Genomic DNA, 18,657 nt, shown 5'->3' with positions numbered 1-18,657 from the left:
TTCATAAAAATAAAATTAATTCCAAAATATCATTTTGGGTTTTGTGCTGTTTTTTTTTAATAAAAAAATAAATGTGGACAGTCGGATGGGTATCGCAGACCACATTTAAAGTGAATGGGTCCTATATCTGCAGGCGGCTGTCTCACGAACAGATGACACAATGGATGTTAAAAAGGGACACACATAAAAAAAAGACAAAAAAATGCACTATACACACTGATTACACTTTTTTAACTGATTCCTTTTTTTTTACCTTTTCAACTAATATTTTTTCTTCTTCTGTAAAATTCTTTTTTCATCATCAAAAAGATCTGTCATCAAAGATGGGTCCATGTTTGCCATGTTCACACCGGTACAACTGATAATGAAGCAAATCTTGCGTCAGAAACCCATAAACATGCTACTTTTTCGTAAAGACGTGCAACTTTTTTATAGCCACTTACTGAAGGGTAAACTGCTACCGTCAAACCGCATTTATCACAGTATTAAAGGACCATTAATAAATCTGACTTAGGCCTCATGCACACGGCCATTGTTTTGGTCCCATTCACTTCAATGGGGCCACAAAAGATGCGGACAGCACTCCATGTGCTGTCCGCATCCGTTGCTCCGTTCAGTAGTCCGCAAAAAAAATATAACCTGTCCTATTCTTGTCCGCGCTTTGCGGACAAGAATAGGCTGTTAAATTAAAGGCTGTCCGTGCCGTTCCGCAAATTGCGGAAAGCACACGAAAGCCATCCATGTTTTGCGGATCCACGAATTGCGGACCGTAAAACACACAACGGTCCTATGCTTGTAGCCTTAGGGTACTTTCACACTTGCGGTTTTTGGTTTTCCGGTATTGGGTTCCGTCACAGGAGCTCAATACCGGAAAAGAACTGATCAGTCTTATCCTAATGCAGTCTGAATGGAGAGCAAATCCGTTCAGGATGTCTTCAGTTCAGTCCCTTTTACGTTTTTTGGACGGAGAAAATACCGCAGCATGCCGCAGTTTTATCTCCTGCCAAAAATACTGAAATGTGATAGTGCCAGATCAGGCATTAAGTGTTCTGGCAAAACGGATCCGGCATGGGCAGACCTTTAAAAATGCAAAAAAAAAATGAATACTGGATCCGTTTTTCCAGATGACACCGGAGAGACGGATCCGGTATTGCAATGCATTTGTCAGACGGATCCGGATCCATCTGACAAATGCCATCCGTTTGCGTCCAGATCCCAGAATCCTCTGCTGCAAGTGTGAAAGTACCTTTAGCCAAAAGTGACTTTGGACGTATGTAAAAGTGGAGTAAGATGTCAGTGTAATGATAGATCTGGCCCACGGTGTGTATGTACATAGATCGCCCTCTTATCCACCGTGCCATCTCTCCTTGACTTATTTTCGGCTCAGAATCCCTCCTCTCGGTCTGTATCCGAGGTCAGCACAGTCACGTCAGCCCGGTCATTCATTAGATGGAGAGATAAGCAGCAGAAGATCAGGGTCGGAGGATCCTGGGTTGGGGGGAAATAAAATGTTTGTATTTAAAGGGCCCTCTCCACCTTTTGGATAAACGCACCAGGCACCGACAGCAGTGTAAATAGGGAGAGAGCGTGTAACGGGAATGTTAGCGCCGTCTTAAAGGCGAACCTGTGACCAAATGTACGGGACCTGCAGGCTATGCTATAGGGGAGATCAGCCCGGGGGCCTTTTAAATTGTTGTGTCCGGTTATGGGGGGCCATTATTACGGCTTCTTACGTTAGTATTTGTTTGCAGGCATAAAAGATGATAAATTAGTTGGGACCAAAGCCCAGACCCCCGCAAAAAACGACTGTGCACCATGCCTTCCCTGTCAGAGCATGTTAGGAGTCGTAGTTTCACAGCTGAAGAGAGCGCTCCCATCAATCCCCATGCCTCCCCCGTCAGAGCATGCTTGGAGTTGTAGTGTCACAGCAGCTGTAGAGAGCTCTCCCATCAGTCACCAAGCCTCCACCGTTAGAGTATGCTAGGAGTTGTAGTGTCACAGCAGCTGGAGAGAGCGCTCCCATCAATCCCCATGCCTCCCCCGTTGGAGCATGCTAGGAGTATTAGTTACACAGCAGCTGGAGAGAGCTCTCCCATCAGTCACCAAGCCTCCACCATTGGAGCATGCTAGGAGTTGTAGTGTCACAGCAGCTGGAGAGAGCTCTCCCAATCAGTCACCAAGCCTCCACCGTTAGAGTATGCTAGGAGTTGTAGTGTCACAGCAGCTGGAGAGAGCGCTCCCATCAATCCCCATGCCTCCCCCGTTGGAGCATGCTAGGAGTATTAGTTACACAGCAGCTGGAGAGAGCTCTCCCATCAGTAACCAAGCCTCCACCGTTGGAACATGCTAGGAGTTGTAGTTTTATAGCAGCCGGAGAGAGCTCTCCCATCAGTCACCAAGCCTCCACCATTGGAGCATGCTAGGAGTTGTAGTGTCACAGCAGCTGGAGAGAGCTCTCCCAATCAGTCACCAAGCCTCCACCGTTGGAGCATGCTAGGAGTTGTAGTGTCACAGCAGCTGGAGAGAGCGCTCCCATCAATCCCCATGCCTCCCCCATCAGAGCGTGTGTAACATCCCAGAGTTATGTTACTAAACTCTTTTACCCCGCTACAACCTGTTAAGTGTATTTGTACGGTCATCTAATGTGATTTATCTTATATTCTCACAAATGTGCATATTCTAAGCCTGTTACATGTATTTTGCTGTAATTTCCATGTACACCAGCAGGTGTCAGCAATGTGTCAGCAGGGCCTTAGTAACAGTTTAGCATTTCTAGACTGGAATAGTACATTCCAGTTTAGCTCCCCCCTCTTTGATGAGGTGTGAAATGTTCCCTTATCCTGCCTCATGGGGAGGAAAGGAAGTTAATGTTAGTGTGCCAGCCACCCCGGCTAGGGGAAGGCTGTGCTGGTAGGAGCTCTCAGTTCTAGGGATCCCAACCCAGGATCGTGTCTCGGCTGAGACCAAAGATCTTCATTCCCAGTCTGAGCCCTTCAGCCTCAGCTGGCGACAAGCAAGCAGCCACCTCCACTACTCCAGGAAGAACCATACCCTGTGAGCATAACTGTGAGTACCATCCAGAGACCAGGAGAAGCCAAAGTCCTCCTCAGCTAGTCAGTCCCATAGCAAGCAAAAGATAGACAGAGCAGAAGATATAGATTCCTGCCACAAATTACAGAGCCATAAGCAGACGACTAATCCTGCAAGAGAGCTCCAGGCACATGATAGAAGCAGAAGACAGACTCCTGCCATACATTGCCAATACCTGCTGGGACCTAAGACTATTGCTGTATCTCGTGTGGGTTAATTCTGCCTCCAGTAAAGACAAGTTGAATTATATTCCAAGTCTGGATCTCATTTACTGTTACCAAATCCCTCAATTACTCCTACTAGCAACACACTCATTTATTGCAAGTGAGCCAGGATCCAGGAGTCCAGCCGTACTAAGGTAGGAGACACCGTTGACACTATACCCACTATACAGAGACATTACCCCACTCTGGCATTCCTAACCTGGTACGTGAGTTGCAACACCTTAAAGGGCCCTGAGACTGTACCCTGCGCACGCTGCAATTGGCGTCACAAACAAAAACAATAGACTTCTATACCCATATCCGGACCCACTGCATAATTTTGGCGTCCGCCTAACAGTACCACGGTCCGGCTCATTGCACATGCTAGGAGTCATAGTTACACAGCAGCTGGAGAGAGCTCTCCCATCAGTCACCAAGCCTCCACCCACAGAACATGCTAGGAGTTGTAGTGTCACAGTAACTGGAGAGAGCTCTCCCATCAGTCACCAAGCCTCCCCCTGTCAGAGCATGCTAGGAGTTGTACAGTCGTGGCCAAAAGTTTTGAGAATGACAAAAATATTAGTTTTCACAAAGTTTGCTGCTAAACTGCTTTTAGATCTTTGTTTCAGTTGTTTCTGTGATGTAGTGAAATATAATTACACGCACTTCATACGTTTCAAAGGCTTTTATCGACAATTACATGACATTTATGCAAAGAGTCAGTATTTGCAGTGTTGGCCCTTCTTTTTCAGGACCTCTGCAATCCGACTGGGCATGCTCTCAATCAACTTCTGGGCCAATTCCTGACTGATAGCAACCCATTCTTTCATAATCACTTCTTGGAGTTTGTCAGAATTAGTGGGTTTTTGTTTGTCCACCCGCCTCTTGAGGATTGACCACAAGTTCTCAATGGGATTAAGATCTGGGGAGTTTCCAGGCCATGGACCCAAAATGTCAACGTTTTGGTCCCCGAGCCACTTAGTTATCACTTTTGCCTTATGGCACGGTGCTCCATCGTGCTGGAAAATGCATTGTTCTTCACCAAACTGTTGTTGGATTGTTGGAAGAAGTTGCTGTTGGAGGGTGTTTTGGCACCATTCTTTATTCATGGCTGTGTTTTTGGGCAAAATTGTGATTGAGCCCACTCCCTTGGATGAGAAGCAACCCCACACATGAATGGTCTCAGGATGCTTTACTGTTGGCATGACACAGGACTGATGGTAGCGCTCACCTTTTCTTCTCCGGACAAGCCTTTTTCCAGATGCCCCAAACAATCGGAAAGAGGCTTCATCGGAGAATATGACTTTGCCCCAGTCCTCAGCAGTCCATTCACCATACTTTCTGCAGAAGATCAATCTGACCCTGATGTTTTTTTTTTTTAGAGAAGTGGCTTCTTTGCTGCCCTTCTTGACACCAGGCCATCTTCCAAAAGTCTTCGCCTCACTGTGCGTGCAGATGCGCTCACACCTGCCTGCTGCCATTCCTGAGCAAGCTCTGCACTGGTGGCACTCCGATCCCGCAGCTGAATCCTCTTTAGGAGACGATCCTGGCGCTTGCTGGACTTTCTTGGACGCCCTGAAGCCTTCTTAACAAGAATTGAACCTCTTTCCTTGAAGTTCTTGATGATCCTATAAATTGTTGATTGAGGTGCAATCTTAGTAGCCACAATATCCTTGCCTGTGAAGCCATTTTTTATGCAACGCAATGATGGCTGCACACGTTTCTTTGCAGGTCACCATGGTTAACAATGGAAGAACAATGATTTCAAGCATCACCCTCCTTTTAACATGTCAAGTCTGCCATTTTAACCCAATCAGCCTGACATAATGATCTCCAGCCTTGTGCTCGTCAACATTCTCACCTGAGTTAACAAGACGATTACTGAAATGATCTCAGCAGGTCCTTTAATGACAGCAATGAAATGCAGTGGAAAGTTTTTTTTGGGATTAAGTTAATTTTCATGGCAAAGAAGGACTATGCAATTCATCTGATCACTCTTCATAACATTCTGGAGTATATGCAAATTGCTATTATAAAAACTTAAGCAGCAACTTTTCCAATTTCCAATATTTATGTAATTCTCAAAACCTTTGGCCACGACTGTAGTTTCATAGCAGCCGGAGAGCTCTCCCATCAATCACCATGCCTCCCTCTGTCCTGCCCTCCTCAAGGTTACACCCATCAGTACAAATACTCCCAACATCTCCTACATCAGAAGCTTCACTATGGTCCCTCTGCTGCTGCTGTCCATCCTCCTCCTCCTCCTCTTTCTATATGTAGGACGTTCACACACCAAATGTCGCCTCTCCGGACTTGGCCAGAACCAGCACCTTCCGCGCCCCACACCTCTGCCCTTTTTGGGCAACCTGCTGGATTTGGGGCACAGTGATCTACCTCGCCACTTCATGCGCCTGGCCCAGAAATACGGCCCCGTCTATCGGCTCAGCCTCTGGGGGCAAGGTCAGTATGTGATGAGTCGGGGGGTTTAGGGGCCTGCTTACCCAAATCTCTGCTTTACTGATTTAAAGGGACAGTAGACATATTAAAAAGTACGACTGTGTCATATGATGCATATAGATGGATTGCATTGTGCGGTATGAACGGCATGGTTGCCATGGGTGCTCTCATCCCCGACATTATAGGTCTGCACCATAATCGATTCTCCGGTGCCGTACGTCCTGACTTCTGGTGGTATTTATGCACCATTGGAAGGTAGGGAGGCATGGCGTACGTTTTCATATTCTGACCTGACAATCTGGGTCCCCCAAAGATTACCACGATGAAGGGAGTCATCTGTGCGCTGTACTGCAAGCTATTGGGGGTCATTGGGAGCGCCTTCACACGCTGCAGATTTTGTTGCCAAATTTCCTGCAACTGAAAATAAATTCACCTGAACGGAACTTGCAGAAATCCATGTGCTGGCCGTCCCATTAAAATGAATGGAACTGATTTTCAGTCGTGGAAAATTCGGCATCAAAATCTGTAGCGTATGAAAGCGCCCAAGGCCTCTTTCACACGAGCGTGACGGATTAGGTCCGGATGCGTTCAGGGTGCGTTCAGTGAAACTCGCACCATTTTGCAAGCAGGTTCAGTCAGTTTTGTCTGCAAATGCGTTAAGTTGTTCCGTTTTTTCCGCGCAGGTGCAATGCGATTTTCACGCAACGCAGAACTGATGCGTGAAAAAAAAAACGCTTGAATACACAGACCCATTGAAATTAATGGGTCAGGATTCAGTGCGGGTGCTATGCGTTCACGTCACGTATTGCACCCGTGCGGGAAAATTCGCTCGTGTGAAAGGGGCCTAACACTGGCTTTTTACATTGACCCCCTCGTCATAAATTAGGCGCATCTATGGCAGTCATAGCGCCTGCAGAAAATGTTTTTATTTTTTTTTGCCAACATTTGTGCCTGTTTCCAAGTGTAAATGTTAATAAATTTGCTGGGGCTGGAGTTCTGGCTCTGGCATGGCCCCCGACACGGTCCCGTCCAGCCCAACTGGTGATCGTGGTGTAAAATCGGCTGTGCAACTAAATAGTGACACACGGTCGGTTAAAAAAGGCGACTTGCGACTGTTTTTCTACAAAAATTCCCTTAATACAAGTCCCTTAATAAAGTAAATGCCCCCATATTAGATTTAAAAAGTCGCAGCCATATACACGTTTATGTTAGTGAAAAGGCGCACGTCTAGCCCCCCATGTGACTATTGTCGCAAACAGAACTGCGCCTATTTCATGCACTTAGATAAATACGCTGAAAAATAGGGCACAAAAAAATTCACCAGAATTAATCTAAAACTGAAAATTGTCCAACGAGGTGCAAATTCCCACAAAACAGGCGCACTTTTATTAGTAAATGCGCTTAAGAAAATGAGTCTAAAATAGGAAAAATTTTACTAAATTGGGCGCAAAACACTATAATAAATGACCATCATTGAGTTCATATGTAGGTGTGGTGGACCACTACAGATATAGCAGGGCGTTTGACATGAGGCATAGCTCGTGACTCGGGAAGGGGGTGGTGAACGGTGCCGGTAGAGAACAGCCTGCCGGAATTCACCATATCTGGCATTGCCAGATTGAACAGATCACCATTGGATCTCGATTGATTACAATGGGATCTGGCAGTGATCCACCTGCTTTCCAGTATAAATGTCGGGTTTCAACCGGACAAAAAATGCTACATTCATTGATGTCGGATCAGGATGCTGGAACATCTCTGACAGAGATGTGAATGCAGCCTTAGTTGCCCATAGCAACCAATAAGATTTCTCCTTTCATTTTTCACAGCTCCTTTGGAAAATGAAAGGTGGAATCTAATTGGTTGCTATGGGCAATTAAACAAGTTTTACTTTACACCAGTTTCCATCTCCCCCATTTTGTTTGTGGTCACAGGTCTAAGTCCTTTGTGATCTCTGCTTAGCTCCTTAGCGTGTCCATAGGGTCCCTTTAAAAAAACTGCACTGGTCCGTACAATGCTATCCAAATATGGGCCTATGGGTGACGGTTTTATGGCACAGGCCTCCATCGGACATATATGTCATGGGCATTAATGTGCAGAGATCAGTCTAGTCCAGCCTGTCTGCTCTAATTTGAGGTTCCAGTCTATAATAATGGCTGTCCTTCCACCCTTTCCTCCACCTTGTTCTTCCACCTCTTCCTCTCCCTTGTCCTTCCACCTCTTCCTCCACCACCTTGTCCTTCCACCTCTTCCTCCAGCACCTTGTCCTTCCACCTCTTCCTCCACCACCTTGTCCTTCCACCTCTGCCTCCATCACCTTGTCCTTCCACCTCTGCCTCCACCACCTTGTCCTTCCACCTCTGCCTCCACCACCTTGTCCTTCCACCTCTGCCTCCACCACCTTGTCCTTCCACCTCTGCCTCCACCACCTTGTCCTTCCACCTCTGCCTCCACCACCTTGTCCTTCCACCTCTGCCTCCACCACCTTGTCCTTCCACCTCTGCCTCCACCACCTTGTCCTTCCACCTCTTCCTCCACCAACTTGTCCTCCCACAGACATCGTCGTACTGAACAATGCAGCTTTGATCCGGGAAGCTCTGATTAAGAAGTGGGCCGACTTTGCCGGAAGACCCCGGAGTTATGTAGGTAGGTCCATGATAAGGATAGTTGTCCTCAGATGATTAGGTGGCAATTGTTGGCTCTCACTCCACCCTTTATCATCGGTGCTGCAGGTGACCTGATCTCACTGGGGGGCAAGGACCTGTCCCTTGGAGACTACACGCCGGTCTGGAAGGTGCAGAGACGCCTCACGCACTCGTCCCTGCAGAAACGGGTGAGAAGAGGCCTGGAGACGATGCTAGCGGCAGAGGCCAGGGAACTGTGTCAGGTGAGCGCCGCTTATCACTGCAGCCTTCACTACTGGGATAGAATCATGTCTGGCAGAGTTAAAAAAGGTAATGGGGTGTCCGGGCCCCTGCCCTGAGGGCACCCCAGTTTCAGGGACTGATGGGTTTTCGGAGGCCACGATTGAGAGTCCTTCTTCTTTTCCAAAGGATTTCATGAACAGAAATGGGGATCCAATCGACGTGGCTGAAGAGTTCTCCCGGCGCACGTGTAAAGTGATCGCAGAGCTGACATTTGGCACATCAGTAAGATTTCAGTCAACCTGTCCTTCACTGACGAGACGCTTCATACTATACAACCACAGGTGTAGCAGAGCTGACTGTGATTTGGCACCAATAATTGTAATACCATATTGATTCATACTATACAACTACAAGTGTAGCAGAGCTGGTTCTTTGCGCTGCAATCTGCGCCAGATATATGTCTAATATAGGCGTACTTCTGGTTAGTAAATGACCCCCAAAGTGCCTAGTGCAATAGTCCTATATAAAAGCCAAAACGCATAAGGGAATACATAATGCAAATATGTTAATACCGCCCAGTGTAGTTCAGACCCAGATACGCATTTCGCATCTCGCTTAGTCAGGGTGTGGTAGGTTCACACCTATGTTGCATGCTCCGCTCTAAGGCCCTACTGCAGATCCTGACACCATGATGAAAACTCATCGGACCCTAATAGTCATTGGGTCCTGTCTAGCGCTACGTGTGTTCGTCATGTGACGGAACAGAAAGATGAAAATATGAGCGGAAATGTGCAGCCAGCCTTAGGTTGAAAAAAAGGGGTGCTTTCCTGTGTATAAGTCACCAGCCAGCTTTTCCAGAATCGGATAAAACAGCTGAATAGAATTTGCAAGAACTTGTTAGGGCTCTTTCACAGGAGCGGATGCCGTGCTGGTAATCCGCTGCGTGAAAGAGAGCCAAGCCGCGCTCCGGACAGCAGAGACACGGAGCATTAACATGATTGATAACGCTCTGTGCCTTTCTGTGATCTTTTTACTACAAAATCACGGTGACAACTTTATTTCACTGTGATTTTGTATCAATCATGTTAATGCTGTCCGGAGCGGGGCTTGGCTCTCTTTCACGCAGCGGATTACCAGCACGGCATCCGCTCGTGTGAAAGAGCCCTTAGAAGAGAACGATGTATTCTCTCGGGTCAGGGGTGGGGTGTTGTATTTTTGTCTCTCACGTCTCGCTGCGTCTCTCCCAGTACGAGTTGTCGGACCCCACGTTCCAGGACATCCACAGGTGCATTGTTAATATAGTGAAGCTGTTCGAGGCGCCGGCCGTCAACATCTTGGATTTCATCCCATTCCTGAGGGTAAGAAAAAAAAAAAAAAAAAAAAAGAGAAAGCAAATAGAAAATCTCTTAGGCCTCTTTCACACGAGCGAGGTTTTCACCGGGATGTGTGCTGTGAACGGACTAAATCCTGACCCAGGTCTGTGTATATGAGCGTCATTTTCTATACTGTGTGTTCGCGCAGCTCTGGCCCTATAGAAATGAATGGGGAGTGAAAAACGGAAGGCATCCGGATGCAATGGGGCATATTTTTTTAAGGGACTTGTGACTATTTTAGCCAGAAAAAAATAGTAGCAAGACCCCTTTTTCACAGCCCATGCAACAGTATTTTGTTGTACGGCCGGTTTTACAGTGTATTCGCCAGTTGGACGGGACAGGGACCGTGACTCCAGCCTCTGCAAATTTACTATGATTTACACCTGGAAACAACTAGCGTTTTTACCAGACGCAAGGACTGCCATAGATGCGCTATGGGCTCATGCACAAAAACGTATTTTTGTCCGTCTGTTCGGGTTTTTTTGGGGCCCATATGCAAAACCATTAATTTCAATGGGCCGAAAAAAAAAAAAAAACGGAACTGACTCCATGTGCATTCTATGTCTGTATGTCCATTCCACAACAAAAAAGAACATGTCCTATTCTTGTCCATTTTGCGGACAAACACAAGCATTGTTTAAATGGATCTGCAAAAAATACGGATGTAACACGGACGTCACGTAGATGTCATCCATTTTTTTTGCGGATCCGTGTTTTGTGCACCGCAAAATACATACGGTCGATTGCATGAGCCCTAATTGATAAGACTCTTAGGGCAGCACAAGGGGGAAACCAAGACGGGCGTAAAAAAAAAACGGTCTTAGTAAATGTTCCCCAATGCGTTTTTCACAGATGGTTACTAGGAGATGCTAAGTGTTAGGGCCCATGAACACGACTGTATGTATTTTGCGATCTGCAAAACGCAGATCCGCAAAAAATACGGATGACGTCTGTGTGACATCAAAGTTGCATCCGTTTTGTTTTTTCGCGGATCCATTGTAACAATGCCTATCCTTGTCTGCAAAACGGACAATAGGGCGTGGTCTATTTTTTTTTGCGGGGCTACGGAATGGACATACGGATGCGGACAGCACACAGTGCGCTGTCCACTTTTTTGCGGACCCATTGAAATGAATAGGTCCGTATCCTATCCGAAAACAAAAAACGGAACTGACACGGAAACAAAATATGCTCGTGTGCATGAGCCCCTATTCAGTTTTTCTCTGTGTGTGAAAAGCGGATGCAAAACGGTTGAAATCCTGGCGAAAGAACTGAAGCACTGAACGTAGTCACCTGCGTGCAAAACCATCCGTTTTTTCCCTGAACAGACCCTGACACAATCAAGATCTCTCATGTGAAAGAAGCTTAAGAAGACCGCCACCCAACTGCATTCTGTAGCCCTTCCGCTAGACAACATTTAGGCCCCTTGCAGACGAGCGTGAGCGGATTAGGTCCGGATGCGTTGCGAAAGCGTTCAGTGAAAAATGCGCAATTTCGCAAGCAAGTTCATTCAATTTTGTATGCGATCGCGTTCAGTAGTTCAGTTTTTATCTCGCTGGTGCAATGCGATTTAATGCGTTTTGCACGCGCGTGATAGAAAACTGAAGGTATACAAACATCTCTTAGCAACCATCCGTTAAAAACACATCGCATCCGCACTTGATTGCGTATGCGATGCAATTTTCACGCAGCCCCATGCACTTTTATGGGGCCAGCGTTGCGTGAAAAACGCAGAATATAGAACATGCTGCGATTTTCACGCAACGCACAAGTGATGCGTGAAAAACAACGCTCATGTACACAGACCCATTGAGGGTTTTGGTGCGGATACGCTGCAGAAGCGCATAGAAATTTGTGCGGATCTTATGTGCATTCACACGCACTCGTTTGCAGGTGGCCTTAGGGTTCGACCACACGGTGCGGTCTTGAGCAATTGTGGTAATTTTTTTAATAACGTTAACATACTTTGCACATGCATTTATTTTATTTATTTTTTACAATACAAAAAAGACAATAGGGGTCATTTATTAAGAAGCCTGCACCAGTTTTGGATGTAAAAAAGTTGCAAGATCCTGTTTTGAAGCTTTTTAAAAGTCTGTGTGGCAAAAATTTTGTTGTACGTTTTTTGACAAAAAAAAATTCAGTTTGAACATCCCCTTACAGTGCAGGTAAAATGTGGAGTCCATATTGTCTAAACCAGCTGTGAGAAGTGTCAGGTCTTTGTGGACTTTCACCATCACAATATAAATACGAGTATTCCCATTCACTGACAGGAAGCAGAAATCTTGAAAATAGCACAGAGTTTAATCACAATTGAAAAGTTTATTAGAGTGGCGTTAAATTTTACTTAAAACTGGTAAACCCCTCATCAAGAAGAACCAGCCCCTTGACCGACGGGGGGGAAAACATAAGCGTCTGGACCTGTGCAGTGGGTTGTATGCCGACCCTTGGAGTGAATGAGTAGCTAGAGTTCTCTGGCTCACATCATCTTTGGCTTCCTTCCATATAGAAGTTCCCAAACAAATCCCTAACACGTCTCCTTAAGGCCGCGGACAGAAGAGACAACTTTGTGAGGAAGCAATTGGAGAGACATAAGGTGAGTGAGGAGCATGACACAATCCTGCGAGGACCTTTCATAGTAGGGATGTGACATCACCGTGTGTCTCTTGTGGCAGGTTCATCTCCCGGAAGATGAGTCGCAGGAAGACATTCTGCACGAAATGATCCGTTTTCTTAAAGAAAATACAAAGGTTGAAGGTGGAGACGCGGCAGATCTCACAGAGGAGCATCTTCACATGGCCGTGGTCGACCTGTTCATTGGAGGCACTGAGACCACAGCATCTGTATTAACCTGGACTGTGGCCTTCCTCATCCACCACCCCGAGGTACGTTCACGTCATGGTCAGGGTTGCACCACCAATGAGGCAAGGTGAGGATAGGTTATCAATATCAGACCGGTGGTGGTCCAACACCCATCACCCTCACAATCAGCAGTTTATGGCACTGGAAGTGGACAGTTTTCTGCTTCCAGATCCATCCACCATGTTTCTTCCATCACTAGCAGTGCCACACAGCTGATCAATGGGGGCGACAGGTGTTGGACCTCCACTGATCTGATATTGATGACCTAATCCAGACCACAAAATAAATTCAAACCCCCCCAGACATTTAAATTAATTCAGTCCTCAGACCAGATATCTAAAATAAAGCAATTCAGACCCCCTGATCCCAGAATGAATTCGGACAACCTCCCACTATTTGTCAGTATTGGAGCATAGGATGCAAAAAACCCAGACCCCAAAATGAATTCAGGCTCCAGACCCTTAATTTAATTCAGACCCCAGACCCTTAAGTTAATTAAGACCCCCTGACCAGACCCTTAAAAGAGTTTTTCAGGACTTTAATACTGATAACTTATCCTCTGGATTGGTGGTGGTCTGACACCATGGACCCCCGCCGATGAGCTGCTTGAGAAGGCAGCGGTGCTCACCAAACAGAGTGCTATACGTTGTATAGTGACTGTCTGTCACGGTGGGGAGTGGAGGGAAACCCCCACCGTACAATGGGGAGCAGACGGGATAGCAACTAGGCCAAAGGCTGGGGTAAGGGAGCAGGTCACCTCCTATTGCATCCCTAATCCTCGCCGTATGAGCGGACCAGGATGGTAGGACGGCTCATACCCAGGAAACCTAGGAGCCTGAGTTGCCCTGATAATTTCTCAATTAAATAAAGGGCAGAGACAACCTGTTCATCCCAGACACGGATGAACAGGAGTCTACACCAGCCTAGCTGCAAGGAAAAAGTGGAGACCGTATACAGTAACTGGATCGGCAGGTAATCACACCATACAACACACTTACCTGCCGCAGCAACACTAACTGGAACCGGAACATGAGTACTGGTACCCACACACCATACAGGACACAGTACAAACAACCACACCCAGGTATCCAGCACACCAGTTACTGCCTGGACCCCCATGCGGACAGGACGCATGGCGGCTCCAGACAGAGCAGCATACAGACTGGTAGTTCCCCCTCCGGGGAACCCTGACACCCCCTTCCGGAGGAAACAACAGATAAACAGGGGGATGTCTAGCAAACATGCTGGACAACAAACACCACCAGACATGTAACAATGACTAGACATCAAACACCAACCCATACAAACAACACCACACATAGAAACATAATAGGAAGAGAAGGTGACATGGGGAAACATCGGGATGACATTGAAGGCATCGGAGAGACATCGATGTCCCACTAGGTGGCCCTCAAGGACTGGGCAGGAGTACACCCAGGACAGGAGCAAAGCTCCAGCACCAACAAAGGCTGGAGTACAACTGCCTCCAGCCTGGAAGCCACAGGTGCTAAAACCCTAGTGGCCACACCCAGCCAGGAAGTTAACCCCTAACACCATACAGGGGAGGAACCAGGAGAAGGGGAGCAAATACATGCTGCGACAACAGCGCGTTGCGCCTGGCAACCAGCATGTACGGCTAAAGTGTCACGGCGCACAACAAAGACCGTGACACTGTGCTTGGTATCTCGCTCAGCCCCATTCACTTCTAGGGGGCTGAGCTGCTCCTAGGTCATGTGACACATGAACATGACATCACGTGGCCTAGGAGAAGCTGAGAGAAGGCTGCAGCGCTACTGCGAGTGCCAGCGACTTCTCAAATAGCTGATCGGTCGGGGTCCTGGGTGTCAGACCCCCAACAATCAGATACTGATGACCTCTCCAGAGGATAAGCCATCAGTATTACATTTTCAGAAAACCCCTTTAAGTTAATTCAGAGCCCAGACCACAGCCTTAAATTAATTCAGAGCCCAAATCAGACCCTTAAATTAATTCGGACCTCAGACCCTTAAGTTAATTCAGAGCCCAGACCAGACCCTTACATTAATTAAGACCCTCGATCCCAAAATTAACTCAGACCCCCTCCCCCTACTTACTTATCAGTCCCACTCCTGTCTTCTCTGCGTGGCACTGCTGCAGCGAGCTCCAGATGGTGGCCAGTGCCAGGAGTCCGTATCCCAGGTCCTATTACACCTCCCACTATGGCAACTACATTTGTAGCTGTTCCAATAGTCCAGCAAATGTTCAAACTGTTGAATTGGTGATTAATCATTTGTGGTCAGAATTGGGCCTCAAGCCAAGTTCAGGCCAAAAACTGCAAGATGACATCTAGCTATTTATATTACGTTTTTATATGAAGAAACCATCGATGCTCAGCAGATGTGCTTCTTCCAGGCTCAGGAGAAAATTCACAAGGAGATCATAAGCGTGGTGGGCGATGATCGCTACCCTACATACTCAGACCGGACCAGGATGCCCTATCTCAACGCCACCATCACAGAGATGCTGAGACTGCGCCCTGTGGTGCCCATTGCAGTGCCACATTCTGCCACTAGGGACACCAGGTATAGCGTAATGAAACAGACTTTGCAATGTCTACAGAACGGAGTGAATATGAACTACTTAGTCCCGTTATTTACTGTGCAAATATGAGACTTTATAATACACTAATGGAAAAATAACATCTGGAAATGTTCATGTGATTGAGCTGAGACTGATGAAGTATAACCTGCTGGTGGTGCTCGGTCAGTGATCGCACAACCAAGGTGGTGCCCCTTTATTTTGGGTTCTGTAGCAGGGTATATGTTGAGTCAGAGTCACATTAATACTGGGTGGCATCTCACCTTGCTGTGATACAGGAGGTAGCCAGGGGAGGACTGGGAACATAAAGTGTCCCTGAAAAAAATTCTAAATGTGGCCCCGTTTTGTAATCAGGTCCAAACTGATGACACTCAGGGACAGCAATACCATACTGTGGCACATTATACCACCCCAACAAAGCCAAATACCACAGTCCATCACAAAATACATCCCCAAGAACGTCCACTCGCCAGCCATTAGGAGGGCTCAGGCGGCCCACTGGGCATCGGGCCACCGGGAAATTTCCCTGTAAGGTCTATGGCCAATCCACATGCAGGTGGCCACTCTTGCATGGTAGCGGTCATACAGGTGCTGGAGATCCTCCTGTGGTCATTCCATGATTTTTCACCTTGGAGTTGTAGTTGAGACAATGTGATTGTTGGCTGCTGTCCATGGGAGATCCGTCACCTATCCAATCCCAGACACCTTCCATCGGTATGTAGTTCCTTTTCTTGCCTGCAGGATCTATGTAAATGGTCAGAAACCTCCTCAGTCACCATAAATCCATCTAGTGTAATATAGTAAATAGAAGACAGGAAGGAGGGGGGATGCAGCTGCAGGATATCACTAATTATATATATATATTTTTGGTAGTTAATTTTTAATTATTAAAGGGCATCTGTCAGCAGTTTTGTACCTATGAAACGTGTGTTTGGCAGCTGAAGACCTCTGTGTTGGTCCCATGTTCATATGCAAATGAGCCTCTAGGAGCAACGGGGGTGTTGTCATTGCACCTAGAGGTTCGGCTCTCTCTGCAATGACTGCACCCTCTGCACTTTGACTTTAGGAGAAGTGAGAGCAGGCATGATCACGTTGTCACTGCCTGGTCCTGTCAATCAAAGTGCAGAGGATACAGAAGTTGCAGAGAGAGCAGAGCGCTAGGTGTAATGGCAACGCCCCCGTTGAGGCTCATTTGCATATAATAAAACATAATTTTTTTCAGCAATGCGGGCACATATGAACATGGAACCAACACAGATGCCTTCAGCTGCCAAGTGCACATGTAACTGGTCAGCCAGTGATAGATGCCCTTTAGTACATACTGTATTTTCCACTCAGCATTGCAGGTTTCGTCATTCCTAAAGGGGCCACCGTAATTCCAAATATCTATGCTGCTCATCATGATGAAACAGTCTGGGAAAATCCTGAACAGTTCTGTCCTGGTATGTACTGCCTATAAGTCTATGTTATGACCTTGGTAATAAAATATGCCTCCAACCTCTTCACAAAGGAAGATATTTGGAGCGCCAGTATTAACAGTAATAGCCACTGAATTGTTTGGCTGAAGAACTTGGATACTAGTAGTTAACAAAATGGCTGCCTCCTCTTATGTGCTCTCTATCTATATAATCTACAATATATCTATATCGAGACTGGTAGCCAACAAAATGGCTGCCTCCTCTATCTATAGATTGTGGTAACGCACTATGCACACCTATAGTATCGTGTAATACACTGTGTGGGAATCCCTGTCTTCTCTCTTCTAGAACGATTCCTGACCAGTCCTGAAGGTAACGTTTCCTCCAGGTCTCTCCTCACTTTCAGTATGGGGGCAAGACTCTGCATTGGAGAGGCCATGGCCCGCATGGAAATATTTTTCTTCCTCTCTCATCTCCTGAGGGATTTTGTCTTCTCTCCGCTCTCACCCACTCTTCTTCCTGACCTTCAAGGCATCTTTGGGATTAATCTGAAATGTCATCCTTTTTTGATTCACTCCCTTCCTCGAGAAGTCCCTGCAATATCGTCAGAGACCTCGTGATCCTGCAAGAGTAGATACATTAAGTAGGACTTGAGTTGGGTACATCGATGACATCCTTGCAGGAGACCAGTGATGATCGGACTGAAAAATGGCAGAATGGGAATGTATACGTTCTATTATATATGTTTTATTACAGTATGCTATGATGTGTACGTCTGCAGAGCGAAGGGGACGTGACCTAAGGGCTAAGTCCACTTAAGCAGCCATGTTTTTATTGTACCAATGTATCTGAAATGAAAAATGAAGCAACTTTACAATAGGTCTTGATTAAAATTTTTGTTTTGGGTTTATGCAAACTGTGTCTCCATGGTAACAGACAACAAACAAACCCTATGTAGTCGGATTCTGCAGTCATACTTTCAATCTCCTGCTTCTTGATAAGCTACTTAAGAAATGTTAGTAAAAAGTTAGGGACAAATGGAAGAGACTACTCTATGACTGCAGGGTAGGATTGTACAGGGTTTGCTTGTTGTCTGTTGCCATGGAGACCCATAGGTTTTCATAGAGCTGGAGACCAAAAGCGATGAGACATTTTTAGTTGAGTTCTATGACGAAGTTGCTTCATTTTTCGTTTTACATGCATTGATACAATAAAAAGGTGGACATAACCTGTAAAGGGCTGGCAAATTTGATGGGTGTCGTGAAGGTATCAGCCACTAGTTGTCACATGAATCTTATCCTCTCTGAAGAACTAAATCACAAGAAGACATTAATTTATGGGGAGCAGGGGTACAGGGACACAAATAATGGGGGACGTGTTCTGGTGACAGTCAGCCATTTTGTGTTTTGAACCAATAAAACTGTATTTGCTGGTCATCATCTTTGCACTAGAAGAAGACTTGCAGCCATTTTGAGGGCTAAAACAATATGTCGGAGAATGATGCCTACCAATATCATTGATCTCTAATAAAGCTGTTGCCATTTTGCCAAATTAACCAATATTTTTGATAACTGTTTCTCTGTATGTGTCGTCTCATGACTTTCAGGCTTGGGGTCATATAAGATTTCCAGTAGCAGTCCATACTATTAAATGGCTTCTCGATGGAGGACAATCGCTGAGGCTAGTAGCACACTCCCTGGAATATAGCAGTAGCTGTGAATGATGACACACTCTTTGTAGTCCCTCGGCTATACTGAGGAGGCGCCACATGATGTAACCTGGAAGATATGCGTGTAGGAAAAAAACGTGC

At 46.3% G+C, this 18,657-nt stretch overlaps 1 protein-coding gene across 1 annotated transcript; it reads left to right on the top strand.

Moving 5' to 3' along the window:
* Window positions 1–5,518: 5,518 nt before the first annotated feature.
* Window positions 5,519–17,467, top strand: LOC120978198 (steroid 21-hydroxylase). The gene is made up of 10 exons (XM_040406421.1): window positions 5,519–5,753; window positions 8,307–8,396; window positions 8,483–8,637; window positions 8,804–8,899; window positions 9,865–9,975; window positions 12,500–12,586; window positions 12,666–12,875; window positions 15,244–15,413; window positions 16,768–16,871; window positions 17,196–17,467. Exons 1-10 carry the CDS (start codon window positions 5,519–5,521, stop codon window positions 17,465–17,467), a joined length of 1,530 nt encoding a protein of 509 aa, XP_040262355.1.
* Window positions 17,468–18,657: the final 1,190 nt, after the last annotated feature.

The sequence above is a fragment of the Bufo bufo genome, chromosome 8 (genome assembly GCF_905171765.1).
Source record: "Bufo bufo chromosome 8, aBufBuf1.1, whole genome shotgun sequence".
NCBI lineage: Eukaryota > Metazoa > Chordata > Amphibia > Anura > Bufonidae > Bufo > Bufo bufo.
This window is presented reverse-complemented; position numbering and strand designations above follow the sequence as displayed.

Coding starts and splice junctions, on each gene's coding strand:
- LOC120978198 (XM_040406421.1), top strand. CDS start 5,519: ATGGTCCCTCTGCTGCTGCTGTCCATCCTCCTCCTCCTCCTCTTTCTA. Junction 8,397..8,482: donor AAGACCCCGGAGTTATGTAG/GTAGGTCCATGA, acceptor TCGGTGCTGCAG/GTGACCTGATCTCACTGGGG. Junction 12,876..15,243: donor TCCTCATCCACCACCCCGAG/GTACGTTCACGT, acceptor TGCTTCTTCCAG/GCTCAGGAGAAAATTCACAA.